Source organism: Rutilus rutilus, assembly GCF_951802725.1.
Source record: "Rutilus rutilus genome assembly, chromosome: 22".
Classification (NCBI taxonomy): Eukaryota; Metazoa; Chordata; class Actinopteri; order Cypriniformes; family Leuciscidae; genus Rutilus; species Rutilus rutilus.
The window spans coordinates 22,588,840-22,605,952 of NC_140227.1; the positions used below are offsets into that span (position 1 = coordinate 22,588,840).

The 17,113-nt window shown below is 38.0% G+C and overlaps 1 protein-coding gene across 3 annotated transcripts in view; it reads left to right on the plus strand.

Moving 5' to 3' along the window:
* ephb2b (eph receptor B2b) overlaps positions 1-12,196 on the plus strand; it is a 160,618-nt gene extending 148,422 nt beyond the window's left edge. For all 3 annotated transcript variants that reach the window (XM_084396160.1, XM_084396158.1, XM_084396159.1), the window contains 5 exons: positions 1,111-1,326; positions 1,415-1,564; positions 8,575-8,768; positions 10,854-11,009; positions 11,964-12,196. In XM_084396160.1, coding sequence (XP_084252286.1) covers positions 1,111-1,326; positions 1,415-1,564; positions 8,575-8,768; positions 10,854-11,009; positions 11,964-12,072 — 825 coding nt within the window. In that variant the 3' untranslated portion in view covers positions 12,073-12,196. The remainder of the gene's footprint in view (positions 1-1,110; positions 1,327-1,414; positions 1,565-8,574; positions 8,769-10,853; positions 11,010-11,963) is intronic.
* Positions 12,197-17,113: the final 4,917 nt, after the last annotated feature.

Below are 17,113 nucleotides of genomic sequence, written 5' to 3' on the forward strand. Positions count from 1 at the left end.
CATGCACCGTCTAATGCTTTCCGCCTCTCTCCACTTGACGCGTGCGTGTCTGTCCACACTGCGCCGGCTGCACTCGTCGTCTCTGATCAGGAGCTGAATGCTGCTTGCCTCATGGCTGTCTGCGGAGGGTCTGCAGATGAAGGCAGCTGCAAGCACAGCTGGGTCAGAAACTGCTGGACCTCCGAATGAGCAAAGGGCTTTTTGACCACCATGGTCAACAGCTGCAAGATTTGCCACGGGCCCACATTGATCATCGAATGTCTGATCTAGCATTGCGTAGCATAAACTCTACCAATCCTCACCAGAGTGTTTGCACAGCCAACCCAATCCGGGCTTGACTCAATGCATTGTGTTCGGTCTCTTATCCGACTGGGCACACTAGACATTAACTGTGATTTCCACAGCTTTATTCTTGTTTTAGTGCTGTTGTTTGGGATTTATAGGTTGCCCAAGAGAGATAACTGTAGCACAATTTAAAAAAAAAACTGTAGCACAATTTCATATAATATTTTTTTGTGCACTTTACAAAAGCCTTGTATAAGAAGCTGTGAATTGTTTTTAAGAAAAGATTGTATCTAATTAATCAGTGTTTTTATTGTGATTAATAGACTAGAACTTGTAATCATAAATATATTTACACATTGAATCCTCAAATGAATGTAGAAACAACATAAAAGAAGAAGGTTTTAAATAATAAATGGTATATTTTTACTATCAAGGCCAGTATCGCTGAAATAAAAATAATTACATCATTTAAAATAATATAAGAAAGTCGTTTTTAACATTTAATAGGCCTAAACTTCAAATTATCACTGTTTTTGTTTATCATTAATAAATCAATCGTATAATAAATCTTATTAGTAAATATTATAGCAATTTAGATAAACTATACATAGACATACACTAACAATCATAAGATAACTTACTATAAAAAGTCACATTTGGCTCTGCTTTTATTTAGTGTGAAATAACTCCAGATTATGTTTCTTTGTTATTGAGAATTATGAGTGCCTTCTGTCCCCCATTTTCATGCTAAATAAATATTAAAATCACTACTTAAAACACTTATCTTTATGTCTTGACCCATTTCTATTCTGTACTTGTTTACAGCAAAATGATGGGCAGTTCACTGTGATTCAGCTGGTGGGCATGTTACGAGGGATCGCCTCTGGGATGAAGTATCTCGCAGACATGAATTACGTGCACAGGGACCTGGCCGCCCGCAACATCTTAGTTAACAGTAACCTTGTTTGCAAGGTGTCTGATTTCGGCCTCTCCCGCTTCTTGGAGGATGACACATCTGACCCCACCTATACCAGTGCCCTGGTGAAAACTCTTGTTTTATTTGATTTGCAAGTTTCATGTAAAATTGTGCTTTGATTTGAGATGATGTTTTTGATTTGGGTTTATACAGGGTGGGAAGATCCCTATTCGATGGACTGCCCCAGAGGCCATCCAATATAGGAAGTTCACCTCTGCTAGTGATGTATGGAGCTATGGGATTGTCATGTGGGAAGTGATGTCGTATGGAGAGCGGCCATATTGGGACATGACCAATCAGGACGTAAGTACCTAAGTGCTTACACTACTGTTCTAAAGTTTGGGGTCTGTAAGATTTATTTAATGTTTTTGAAAGAAGTATTTTATGGTCAACAAGACTGCATTTATGAACAATTATCACAATTTATTCCTGTGATGGCAAAGCTGAATGTTCAGCATCATTACTCCAGTCTTCAGTGTCACATGATCCTTGGATTTGGTGCTCAAGTAACATTTCTAATTATCAATGTTGAAAACAGTTGTGCTGCTTAATAAGCTGAATAAAAATATTTATTTCTTTAAAAACAAAAAAACAAAAACAAAAACGTACTCACCCCAAACTTTTCAATGGTCGTGTACATTTATTCTGTGGTTTCATGGTTAAGGAATTTGAATTCCTAGTTTTAAACACAGTCATACAATTCGTTTTACTTTAGTTAGTTATTCAAATCTTCCAATATCTGTTCCAACCTCATAACCTTTTCAAAGCTCCACATCCTCCATCTTTATTAAGTATAACCACCAATTTCTTATAAAACAAATTTTCAATAGAAGCAGTCAAACACTCATGCCAGAGACTATTGGTTGGTTGCCGTGTGTTGGCGTGTGATAGATGAGCGCTGTGCTGCAATGTTGAATCAGAGGCTAAGGTAAACAGCAGAGAGAGCACGTCGTAAATCTGCCCATGTGCTGCTCTGCTGTATGCAAGGCCAAACCTCAAACCCCAAACACTGCATGAGCGCTATCAGTCTTTGCAGATTGGCATCAGATTGCAGAAGACATAAGGATTTGCGTCAAGAAATCAAATTTTGGGGGTTTAAATAAGAGGTTTGGACTGTATTTGTGTTTGTTTTGGAACGTATGATCTTCGTGGCTACATCATGTGACATTGAGAGTGTCTTCAAGCTATTGTCCTTGTATTGTGTCAAAGGGGATCATTTTGTCTCTATATACATCTACCACAAAGGCTACCACAAAAATTCACCTGTACTTCACACTCACTTCCTGATGAACAAAAAGACGATTTCACATGCAAAGCACGGTGCCACACTAAACATTCCCTGCCCTTGAAGACAGCTCCCATTTCTAGCATCCCTCTGGGTGGCTTCGAAAAGTCAAATTATGGGTCCAGATAATGAAAATAGTTTCAAATTGAAAGTGTGAACGCTAATGCGCTAAGAGGGAGCGCAGATCTCGCCTGTTATCTTATTAGCAGCTCCAGATAGCGTCGCGGTCCTCCCATCGGGCTGGCCGTTTGAGGCGCCTGAATGAGATTAATCAGGCCTTGAATGGAGTGCCGTAATGGCTACGATAATGAGCTGGGGAACGACGGGTCTCACTCGGGTCCTGCTCGCACTTTTCGCTTCATGGCCGTGCATCTCGTTCCTGGCCACCAAGGCCGCTTGAAGCATCCTGTTCCATTCAAATGTGACGATACATCCATCGGCTCAGTTCAGATAAACGCTCCATGTCTGTTTTGCACATTTAGTGACGCTACACAGTTAATTTGCTGGAGATGTATTTAAGTTTTATTTAAGTGACATTCCTAATTTCCTGTAACAACTTGCAGCACATTTTCCAAATGTACAATTTAGTCAGCGTGTATATTACAGGCCATGTGTTAATCATATTTAATCTGACAGATGTTGCATGATTGGAAATGAGTAGGGCGGGAGGGAGCCAGACTCGGGCTGAAGGCTGCCAAAAAACTTAGTAACTCTACGACTGTTCTTTTTTCACATTTGATCAGAGAGGAAACGCATGCACTGCCAAATTGTTGTTATCAGCACCCTTATAATCAAGATCTATTAGCTGATTTTAGGAGGTATTTAGATAGCAGCTGACTGTGACCGCTTATTTATAGTCTGTGTGTGTGGTTGTGTAAGTGTGAACGGTGAGTGTGATCGTGTGTGTGTTTGTGGCCAATGACAAATGGCTTCCTTGTGTCCCCCTAAGACCCAGATAATGATCACAGTGCATTTATGAAGACTGCAGATCAATCCTCTGTCTCCTGCAGTGTTACAACCCCCCGCCCAGACGCTGGCTCGTATCTACCACCACCTGCCTTGCGCCATGCCGACAGCTCCTATCAAAACAATGTTTTATGGCAATACATTACATTTATTTCAATTAAATTCATTTCAATGTATTACATTAAATCCAAAGTAAAACAGGTCCCAGGCACTCAAAAAAATCCAAGGAGGAGAAGGAAAAAAGTTAAAAAGCCTTTATTAATAGTGGCTTAAACCATTAAAAATGCCAACATGTTTCGACCAACATGGTCTTCTTCAGGGCAAATTCATACAGAGAATGACAATGACAACAATTTATAAGCAAGTAAAGACCCACCCCTAAACCAAGATAATTGAATTAACCTAATGAGGCCCAATGTAATCAATTATCCCAATGAGACAATCAGGTCTACAGGGTAATGAAAGTAACACAGTAGGTGAACCAAACAAAGAAACATGCTATATATCTCAAAAAAAACAATATCACTCAGCGAAAACCAAAAAACACAATATGGATCATAAGAAGAAAAAAAAAAAAAAAAAAAAAAAAAAAAAGATATATATATATATATATATATATATACACACATACACACATATACACATATATACACATATATATACACATATACATACATATACACACACACATATATACATATATATACATATACACATACATATACATACATATATACATACATACACATACACATACACATACATATACATACACATATACACACACATATACACACATATACACATATATATATATATACATATATATACACACATATACACACATCCACACACATACATACACATATACATACATATATACATACACACATACATACATACATACATACATACATACATACATACATACATACATACATATATATATATATATATACATACACATATATATACATACATATATACACATATATACACATATACATATATATACACATACACATACACACATACATACACATACACATATACACATACACATGCATACACATACACATACATACATCCAAGGCACATCCAATGTATAGGCAGAGAAAATATCATAAAAAACATTTAAACTCTATGTCATCATTCAGACCGGGATACCGAAGCGCATCCAATTGATGTATCCAGAAAGACTCACGCTGGTTGAGTTTGCGAATCCTATCACCACCTCTAACCAAAGGTCTCACATGTTCCAAGGCCTCTATAACTAATAAGGAATCATTCTTGTTGTGCACATGCAGAAAATGTTGGGCCATTTGATATTCAGGGCTACTGACACGAATAGCATATTTATGCTCTGCTAGACGATCACGTAGACGTCTTTTAGTGCGACCTACATAAAACACATCCTTACATGGGCAAGATAGACGGTATATCACAAATGTAGTATTACAGTTTATAAAGTCTTTTATCTTATATGTTCTGTTAGATCTAAAATCCACAAAAGTTTTAGCAGGGATAATATTCCTACAATGAGGGCAGTTCATACAACGATATAATCCAATAGGTCTCGAAAGCCAACTCTCCTTCTTCTCAGAGGGAAGATAACTATGTACCAACTTGTCGCGAATAGTTGGAGCTCTTTTGTAAGAAAACATAGGTGGTTGTGGAAAGACCTGTTGAAGGACAGGGTCAGAGTTAATAATGGCCCAATTATCCTGAATTATCTGTTTTATCTGTCTAGCCTCCCTACTATACTGTGTAACAAAAAAGGGGCGGGATAGAGTCTCCGTTTTACGTTCCTTCTTAATCAAAGTATCAGAACGATTCAGGGATTGAGCTCTGGAACGTGCACGAGCGACGATAACTGGTTTGTAATTTCTTTTAATAAAACGTCTAGAAGCGACAAGACAATTGGAAACCAAGCATTACGAAAGATTAACCAGTAATCCTTTGTCTGAATTGACCGTTGTCTTCCATAACATCTTAACCCATGCAAAAAATTCAGAATGGATTACTGAGAGCGAAATGAAATATATGATTGTTGAACATCCATCCTTGGCTACTTTTTACTTACTTCCTAAAGTTCACAAACCCCCTTTTGACAACCCTCCTGGGCGACCCATTATCTCGGGCAATGGTACACTTACTGAACCAGCATCCAAGTTTGTTGATTTCTTTATTAAGCCTTTTGTGAGGACTCTTCCATCTTTCATTGAGGATACTGTGGATGTTTTAAACAGCTTGTCTAATTTAGGCAATGTTGGGTCCCAATACTTAATTAGTATGGATATAGAGTCCTTATACACCAACATTGACCATGAGGAGGGGTTACACGCCTTGAAACACTTTATTTCTGATAGAGATGACATCAGACCTCCTTCTCATTTCATTGTACAACTCACTGAGTTTATTATTCATAACAATATTTTTGTGTTTATCGACAAACTGTATAAACAAAAGATTGGGGTTCCAATGGGATGTTGCTTCTCACCCAATTATGCTTGTCTTTATTTGGGGCTATGGGAGAAGTTATATGTTCTTAATCCAACTAATCCTTTTCATCATTGCATAACATGGTATGGTCGCTACATTGATGATTTATTGTTTATTTTTAAGGGTACTGACACTCAGGTTTGTGAGTTTCACAAATACCTTAACTCCGTAAATAACAATATTAAATTGTCTTTGGAATACTCCAAAACCAGCATTGATTTTTTAGACCTGACCATCTCTATTGACCCAGAAGGGAAGTTACATACCACGATTTTCAGAAAAAAGACCTCTAGAAATACTATCCTTAGGGCCGACTCATTTCATCCTCCATATCTCATTGATAATGTACCCTTTGGCCAATTTCAGCGGTTACGCCGCATATGTGATGATAATGTTGACTTTGAAAAACAGGCAGAAATTATGTCGGAACGTTTTATTAAAAGAAATTACAAACCAGTTATCGTCGCTCGTGCACGTTCCAGAGCTCAATCCCTGAATCGTTCTGATACTTTGATTAAGAAGGAACGTAAAACGGAGACTCTATCCCGCCCCTTTTTTGTTACACAGTATAGTAGGGAGGCTAGACAGATAAAACAGATAATTCAGGATAATTGGGCCATTATTAACTCTGACCCTGTCCTTCAACAGGTCTTTCCACAACCACCTATGTTTTCTTACAAAAGAGCTCCAACTATTCGCGACAAGTTGGTACATAGTTATCTTCCCTCTGAGAAGAAGGAGAGTTGGCTTTCGAGACCTATTGGATTATATCGTTGTATGAACTGCCCTCATTGTAGGAATATTATCCCTGCTAAAACTTTTGTGGATTTTAGATCTAACAGAACATATAAGATAAAAGACTTTATAAACTGTAATACTACATTTGTGATATACCGTCTATCTTGCCCATGTAAGGATGTGTTTTATGTAGGTCGCACTAAAAGACGTCTACGTGATCGTCTAGCAGAGCATAAATATGCTATTCGTGTCAGTAGCCCTGAATATCAAATGGCCCAACATTTTCTGCATGTGCACAACAAGAATGATTCCTTATTAGTTATAGAGGCCTTGGAACATGTGAGACCTTTGGTTAGAGGTGGTGATAGGATTCGCAAACTCAACCAGCGTGAGTCTTTCTGGATACATCAATTGGATGCGCTTCGGTATCCCGGTCTGAATGATGACATAGAGTTTAAATGTTTTTTATGATATTTTCTCTGCCTATACATTGGATGTGCCTTGGATGTATGTATGTGTATGTGTATGCATGTGTATGTTTATATGTGTATGTGTATGTATGTGTGTATGTGTATGTGTATATATATGTATATGTGTATATATGTGTATATATGTATGTATATATATGTGTATGTATATATATATATATATATGTATGTATGTATGTATGTATGTATGTATGTATGTATGTATGTATGTATGTGTGTATGTATATATGTATGTATATGTGTATGTATGTGTGTGGATGTGTGTATATGTGTGTATATATATGTATATATATATATATGTGTATATGTGTGTATATGTGTGTGTATATGTGTATGTATATGTATGTGTATGTGTATGTGTATGTATGTATATATGTATGTATATGTATGTGTATATGTATATATATGTATATATGTGTGTGTGTATATGTATGTATATGTGTATATATATGTGTATATATGTGTATATGTGTGTATGTGTGTATATATATATATATATATATATATATCTTTTTTTTTTTTTTTTTTTTTTTTTTTTTTTTTTTTTTTTTTTTTTTTTTTTTTTTTTTTTCTTCTTATGATCCATATTGTGTTTTTTGGTTTTCGCTGAGTGATATTGTTTTTTTTGAGATATATAGCATGTTTCTTTGTTTGGTTCACCTACTGTGTTACTTTCATTACCCTGTAGACCTGATTGTCTCATTGGGATAATTGATTACATTGGGCCTCATTAGGTTAATTCAATTATCTTGGTTTAGGGGTGGGTCTTTACTTGCTTATAAATTGTTGTCATTGTCATTCTCTGTATGAATTTGCCCTGAAGAAGACCATGTTGGTCGAAACATGTTGGCATTTTTAATGGTTTAAGCCACTATTAATAAAGGCTTTTTAACTTTTTTCCTTCTCCTCCTTGGATTTTTTTGAGTGCCTGGGACCTGTTTTACTTTGGATTTGTTCCCCTACCCCAAGAGCACCTATCACAGACTCTTACTCTACCTGAGCGCCTGGTTGAACTTTTTACAATTTTTTAGTATTACATTAAATGTTACAATTCCAAGAATTAAACGTACTGATTAACAAACACCGGGCCCGAGAAACAATTAAAGATGTTAAGAGCGTGACCGCATGTTACGTAGTGATGCTTGTGCAGGCACCCTAAGTTCATATCTGCCTCATGTCATTTCCCGGAACCATCCCTCCCTCTTTCCCACCATCGTTTGTCACCTGCCACTGAAATTTTAATATATAGTGCTTGAGATGCATCAAGCGTATCTTTCTCCGCCCCTCTTAATAACAGGCTAGAGAGCCTTACGGATCTGTGTCTCCCTCTACAGGTCATCAACGCCATTGAGCAAGACTACCGGCTACCCCCTCCCATGGACTGCCCAAGTGCCCTCCACCAGCTCATGCTGGACTGCTGGCAGAAAGACCGCAACAACCGGCCCAAGTTCAGCCAGATTGTCAACAACCTGGACAAGATGATCCGTAACCCCAACAGCCTGAAGGCCATGACTCCACTGTCATCAGGGTGAGTTAGAAAACATGCAGAATTCATTTTTTTGAGCTTATCAGAAGCAGATGAGTCGGTGGTTGTAAAACCTAGTGGGCTGCCCAGCATTTTAGTGCATCACTGATGTGAAGGGTGTTTCAAAAGATATGAATCAACTAGGGCTGCAGCTAATCATCGGTTAATCGTGTCTACGCACTATACAAGGAAAATATCTGCCAGTCGAACTCACATTAAAGAATTTAATAATATGACATGCGTGGTAAACAGTGGAGGACGCAGTGTGAACTTCTGTGGGGAAGTTGTCCTAAACACGAGAATGCGTCATATTAGGGGCTTCAAAAATTGGTTAATGCGACGTATGCGTGTGCCGTTTATTGCGTTTGAGACACGTTTTCCTCAGCGCATAACCTTGTTTGTATATATTAGTCATGCAAGTGGAAAAATGTATACGGTTTTAATTAAAATTATTTTGGGATTTTTTTTCATTGATGCATCGAATAAATAATCAAGATTAATCGATTATCAAAATAATTGTTAGTTCGGACCCTAAAAGCAACATGATACTACCTTCTAAGATACTTTATTTTGAGAAAGCAACAGACTGAGTGAATATTTTTTTAAATGTGTTTTTCTCTTTTTAGGAAAAAATATCAAAAGTTAAATATATTTTACCAAATATATCTGTGCAATGTGGTTAATGCGTATTAGAGCTTCATGCTAACATAAAATTCTGTTGTAATAAATTCACGTGTAGTGTGTTCCAAAACAGTCACCTGCAAGGTTGCAGCTCTCTAAGCTTTGAAACGGGGCATACATTCAACACTTTGACTCATCTGACATAACTTGTGCAGTGTAGTGTGCAATAGTCATTACAATAAATCACATTTATGTAGAATGTCACAGAGATGTTTAAACAAGTTTCTACAGTATTTAGTTTATGGAGACATATTGCCTTTTTGTAAAAGAGTAAAGACACAGACGTGAAACTTTACACTATGGTATGCCATGGCAGCATCAAGGGATCGTAATGGCGTTTTCAGTCTAACCGCTGCACATACATAATACTGTATTGTTTGGAGAGGAGTGCAGATCCATCCATGTTATATGATATATGTGTGGCTACAAAAACAGCTTTATTACTTGCTTTGAAGTTTCTTTTTTAAGGTATTTAGTACTTACACCCTCGCCATTACACTGAAGTGTATGTCTGTTTGCATGTGTCCTTTTGTGTGCGTTTCATATATTAGGGGGAATTTTCTACGCCTGACCTTTTGCCAGACCCGTCTCACTTGCATCATTCAAGGCATATTTACAAAACCAAATGGAATATGACCTTAATAGAAATGTCTTTAAACAGCCCCCTTCTAAATTATTACCATACTGTTTTCAATCTGGGGTCAATGCTTTGGTTTAAGTTCTGATACCTGTGGTAGACTTTATTAATGCTGTCAGTTATTTCTTTTGGAATTGAATTGCTACGTACATAAATAAAATCAACTGGGTAAATAGATGGGTGATAGATCAAATCATTATTGAAAGCTTCAGGCGATCATGAACTTCAAACAATAGTAAAGCTGGTAGACGAAGTAAAAGTGGGCAACACTCTAGTCAGTTTCTTGTGGACAAATGTAAAGTGGCCCAGTTTCTTCTGTCATCACACTGATGGTGAGAGGCTTTGGTTTTGCGCGATTCCCACCAGCTCTTTTTGCCTCGAGGCTTATATGCTACAGTAATGTTGCTAGAAAGTACAGTCATCTGGGGACATTAATTGCATTTTTTTTAAGAATTAAGCAGGGCAGAGGATATTTTGCACTTAAATTCTTCCCTAACATCTTTTTGTCCTCTCCAGAGATTGAATTATATTGACCCAAGAAATAATATAGCTCAAAAATCCCAAGCGTGTCACAATTGCCAAAAATATGCACAAGATTAATTTTTTTTTTTTTTGCATTGATGATAATATGGCAAATAAATGTGAACCACATGTAGTTTAGGAATGTACCATGTACAGTAGGGGGATTTCAGTGTGTATTTGGTGGCTAAAGGCTATTTTTACTACAACAGTGTGACTCATGTCTCTCTCTCTTTCTCATTGCCTTCCAGTGTGCATTTGCCCTTGCTTGACCGCAGTGTGCCCGACTTCTCTAGCTTTAGCACTGTGGATGATTGGCTGGACGCTATTAAGATGGGCCAGTACAAAGACAATTTTGCCAATGGCAACTTCACCAGCTTCGACCTCGTTTCCCAGATGACCATGGAGTAAGTGTTATACCTACGAGAGAGAACAGCCTGGAATACAGCCATACTTTGATCACCAAGTCAGCAGAACCTCTAGGGGATCTTTTACTCCATAAGTGCTGACTATCAATTCATATTTTGGCTCTTTATTGCTTTAAGTTCGCTGCACTATATGGTATAAAATATAATATTTCATAGTATATAATATAAGAGACCTCTTTCAGAAACAAACAATCTTACTGACCTCAAACTTTTAAATGGTATATTATAAATATATATTACAAAAAAGTTTATACATTAACCTAGATTAATACATGCTGTTAAAATGTAGTTCATTGTTCATTCATAATATTTTATGCATTAAATAAAGTTAAAGAATTGAACCTTATTGTAAAGTGTTACCATTTATGTAAGTGACAGCCTTTTACAGTGTAATGATAAATGCACAAGGCCATATTACAATTTCAGTTTCAATGTGATTGATTGTGTAGCTGTACTGTTCAATCTCCTTATTATCCCCTTTGTCCTTTTTCAAAATGAATTATCAAATGCAGTCTGAAATCATCTACATCTCTTAGTGATTAGACACAGTCTAGGTTTAAATTCAGAAATAAATATAGGTATATTTCCTCATCTTTGTTGCTGGCTGTCAATCACAGTGGAAATGGGAGCCAGAGAAATGCACGCTTAGATTCCTCTCCTCTCCTCACCTCAACTGTTACCTAGCCAAACCAGACACACCGTGAAAACAAAGGAGGTGTTGTTGTTTCAGAGACGCTTGGATTGTGCAACAAACAGGATGATAGGGATAAAAGAATTTACCGGTTACTCAGTCTTGAACTAACATGCTAAGTTTACTTTGGCATAATGTGCTGAAGCCAGTCAATAAAAATGTGTTACTACAGCATTATGGTATCTGCCTTCAGAGTGCTCATGTTTAATCTCGCCTCTTTCTCTCTGTGTGTTTGTACGTAGGGATATTCTCAGGGTCGGAGTGACACTAGCAGGTCATCAGAAGAAGATCCTCAACAGCGTTCAGATGATGAGGGCCCAGATGAACCAGATCCAATCGGTAGAGGTTTGACCACATGCCACGATTAGACTGGGAGGAGGACAAGAGGAGGCGGCGGAGAGCCAACGTGAAGGGATGGGGCGGCAACCACAGACCCTAAGCCTGATTTTCCTTCTGGACCACCTAGGATATGCACCTGCCCCCTCCTCCGAAAAACTCTCCTTCTCCATCTGTGACATCTGAATCCCCCATTAACCCCCAGACACCCTAATGGGCTCGACTCGGGAAAGCTGCGTCTGGAAAATATGGTCACAACACCTGATCGTTTAGCTTTAGCCGCCACCAATCACAGGATGACCGTTCAGTTTGCCAGCAACTGGCTCCGCCCCCTTGAATTTTCCTCTTACTTTTTCCAGTTTTATTCTTTTATTAATTTTTTTTGTTTTGTTTTGTTTTTATTGTCTTCTTTTTTTAAAGAGTTTTTTTGTAAAGAATTTTTAAAGCTATGAAAACAAGGAATCTATATAAATATATAGATTGGTGTAAACTTGCTGACTGAATATGTGGACTAAATCGAAAGGCTACCCTTTAAAAGGGCAATGAAGAAACAGGAGATAAAAAAAAAACCTTCACCTCACAATACATGCTTCTGATTTTCTTTCTTATATTTTAAGAAAATCTTGAATAGAAAGAAAGACTGTCTGATTAGGGGATACACACGGGACAACCTGCGGGACCTTGATCCCTGTCCCCTCGCTGACCGCCGAGGGAAAAGTATGTGAACACCATGAAATGGGACTTCATTTCGGCAGCTGATACTGCCTTGAAGAAAATCTGAGACTTCAGTCATGTTGCCATTTAAATTACATCAACACAAACAAACAGACAAACGGAGAAAAAAAGTCGAAGTAGTAATCACAGTGTTGAATTTCTTGGGGGAAGAAAAAAGAAATCTTTTACAGATGTCATAACAGTCTGCCAAATAGAGCATCATCCCTTTGTACCTCGTCCTGTACATATCAGATGCACTTGACGTTGTGAGGTCATCAGTACGAGCCTGATGTAGTCCAACATTTAGTTCCAGTTTCAGTATTAGATGGATCTACATTGACATTTGATGGATTTTCTTTCGTGTGCGTGTGCGTATATGGCTCGAGGGAGTCATCTTTTATATTCTTCCTCCTTTTTGTCATGGGCTAAGATTATTTAGTTTGAAAGACGGCATGCAATATTCTCCCCCACAGTTGCATAAAGACATTTTTTTGTGTGCTCTTTGCGTGAACTGCTTACAGAGAAGGACCCCGAGTGCCAGTATGGTGTGGTCTTCACATCATCAATGCTCTCCTTTTATGTTTGGATCCCTACCGTGTGCGTGTGCATGTGTGCGCTGTGCGTATGGAGCCCATGGAGCTGCAGAGCATGTGTGGTGGAAACTGATTTCACAGGAAGCTTGGATTTGATACACTTTGGAGATCACTGTGTTGATATGCTTATATTTTTGCCACCAAAATCATTTCTTTAAAAAAAAAAAAAGATGTTTTATAATAAGGTGTTTAGGGGTTTTAATATCTGATAAAGTATGCCGTTAGAGGACATTTTCATAACAGGGAAGTGATTGTTCATTGTGAAGCATAGTTTTATATGAGGATATTGTTATTGTAGGACATATTTGAACTGGTTACATTCACCAATTGGGGCAAAGCTTAAATTTGACATCTAAAATGCTTATGATATTAAGCCGGAGTTTCATAGGACATTTAAACAACAAATCACAAACAATGACGGCTGTAAATGAGTGTGTATAGGTTTTGTTTTATTTTTTACAGAGAATACACCCGTAATTCCTACCGTTCTCCATGGTAAGGTACTTCCACGGTACTCTCTGAGATTTTTCACCTCCATGTCATAGACGTAAGAACAATAAAACTCTGTATATAATATTCTGAAGCATAAACTCCCCCCTCAAAGAGGTTTTTCCTCAAAGCTGTGTTGGATTTTAGTGTACAGATTCATTTTTTTTATGTGTTGTTGAAACTGAATGGAGAGTCGCTATTGTCAGTGTTTATTTTGGGCCTTTTCGTTTTGTACTAGGATGGGCTGAGAGATAAAAAGCAGCTGTAGAGATGAACGAGCCAGAGGCATCTTCATCCATGCAGGAGTGTCTGTGTGCGCGAGTGTGTTTGTGTGTGTGCACGTGCAGGTACGTCCACGTACCAGCATTAAGGTCACTGTGGTAAACAATATACTTCTCGCTCTGTCGACGAGGGGCTCGCTTTATTCCATAACCTCAGGGTTGACATGCATCTGTTAAAAGCATGCAGTACTGTGAGGTCAGTTCGGTGTAGGTAAGGTCCACAGGCTGAATCTCAGAGTGCTGATGAAGTTCTAATCAGATGGTGTTGACCATTCTCTGTTCTTCCCATTACATAATGCTTCCATTAGAATGAAGATCCTGTCACGCAGTGTTTGGGCAGGAAACACTACATCCAGCAGACAGGCCATGCCAGGTGTGAACTCTTGAGATGTGTAGTGATAAAAATCTAAAGGCTTGAGAGACAACCACGTCTACCTTCCTCTGTGTCCAGAAAGAGGTAGGATTTAACTTTCCTATGAGCTTGACAAACTAAGTGGTTTTAGCTCTCAGTTCTTGGTAACTATTTCATCACCAGCAGGAGGATACAGGGAGAAAGGAAATGAATCTGGGCTTAACACCTTGTCCTAACCAGCAACGTGTAATTTGTCCGTCCACACTGAAAGCGATAAATTCAGCGCGGCACAATCACTGCCAGTGTTTCAGTTACACTACTGTTCTAAAGTTTGGGGGCGGTAAGACTTTTTAATGCTTTTGAAAGAAGTCTCTTATTCTCACCAAAGCTGCATTTATTTGTTAAAAAAAAATACAGTAAGCAGCAATGGTTTGAAATATCATTACATTTTAAAATAACTGTTTTCTATTTTTATATATTTATTCCTGTGATGCAAAGCTGAAATTTCAGCAGCCATTACTCCAGTCTTCAGTGTCCCATGATCATTCAGAAATCAGTTGTGCTGATTCATATTTTTGTTAGGATCACACGATGAATAGAAATTTTAAAAGAACAGCATTTATTTAAATTAAAAAAAAATTAATAACAATGTACAATTCTTAACTCTCACAGTCCTTGCTGAAAAAGAGTAATAATTTCTTTAAAAATACTCTTTACTGGCCCAAAACTTTTGAACAGTAGTGAATATTTGGATGTGGAATTGGGAATGAGATTTCACAGTGGGCAGAGCTACAGCATAAAGCCCACTATGGAAATAAATATCAAGCAATTGGGAAAATGTCCCATTACTTGCAGGGCAAAAAATACAATTTATTTGTATAAAATACACTAGAAAAATGAAAATAAACTAACTAACATAAAATAAGAGATAAGGAAAATAAAGTCAATTTCATTATTTCTGCCTGAAAAAAAAAATCCTGTTTGGTGAAAAAATAACCTTGATTTAAAACCAAAAAGACATAAAATTGTTGATGTAATACTTTTTTTATACATTTAAAATTGTGTAAACATGGTATAAATGCCATATGCAGGACCTTGGTTGCTTTCAACAGCTGGTTAGGACAGAGTGAGTCTGGGAAGTGAGAGACAGAATATTCTCACATTATAAAACTTTGCCAGCGATGGTGCCACCAGCCATCTTTACCTGTCCGTGCAGCACACATCCTCTCAATATTTAATGGTTCCTCAGTGTCACTGCTGCAGTGTGAGACTAAGGTTTTGAATCCCTCATCTTCCTCAGAATAACACTGTTTTCTGCTTCACCCTCCTTGGACAATCACTGTCACTCAAAGCTGCAGCAGAAACACAATGATCCACACGCATTGCTGCTGTATATCTAAAAAACTTGGACCTACAGAAATTTAGAAGTTTAGTTTTCATGGCAGTAGCTCAGCAATATTTAGAGGTGCTGCCCGCAAGTTACGGCGTGTTTTAAATCTGCCTAACAGCACCAGATTAACAGAGCTTTGAATGAAATCCAGTGTTGAAGGGATATCCTGTATCCCTGATCCTCATCTCCGTTTCCTTCCAATGAAATGTGTCGTTTCATAAGTATAGTTTCATGGGTCTTCGCTATTTGCAAAAAGACGTTTTTCTTGCAGTTTGGCAATGATGATCACATGAGTTTCTGGCACTTTGCATCGAGAGATCCGAAGGAACATTAGCAGCCAATGAGCCTTTCTGTTTTAAGATATTGATACGTTGAAAGATTATGACATGCTTGACGTTTGCTATGCATTTTCTCCAGCAAACCTGTATTTACATAGAAATATTTCATCACAACGATCTTATGTAATTCTGTTTTTCCACTGCATCTTTAACCGCTCAAGTTTGTTTCTCAGTAGGGGACTAATTACTTCATACGTCTCCTTCCCTCATTTGTCGTTTAACAGAACACTACGTAGACCACAGACAAATGAGATGTGGCGTCAAGAGTGTGAAAGAATGTCACGCTGAGTGATTTAAGCACTTCTTACTGTTTTTTTCTCATGGATTATCACCTTAAACACATAGTTTCTACCACAACACAGCTCTAGGCCTTTAAAAGTGCTGGGAAAGATGGTACGTAGACATTTTTTAAAACTGAGAACCCTTTTTGTTCAGATGGCTTGAGAAAATAACCAATAAGCTGCCATTATGTGGACATGCGAACTGCAAATGCTCCTTCTGGCAAGCTAAAACGTGATCAGCACAGAACCGTGCACCATTTAAAGCTTTTTGTTGAAAGCTGGGTGACAGCAAGCTGTGAACAGCATATGCTCGCAGCTACAGCCGCAGCATAATATCAATGCAAAACCATTATTATGATGATTATGTGCGACTGTGAACGTAAATACAAGCTGGTCTGGCCCGCTCTTATTGGTCCACATTTCTGCCTGCATCCTCCAAATATGGTGGGAAGTTCTCGGCTAGAAAATGGCTTCCTGAACCGAGCTGTAGTGCCTGTAGGGCCGCAGCACCCTCTGGTGTTAGGAAGACAGTAGTGCATTCTTCCGCATGTCTCTCAGCCCTGGTTTTCATTACGGGCAGCATTCTCTCTCTCTCTCTCTCTCTCTCTCTTGGCTAGC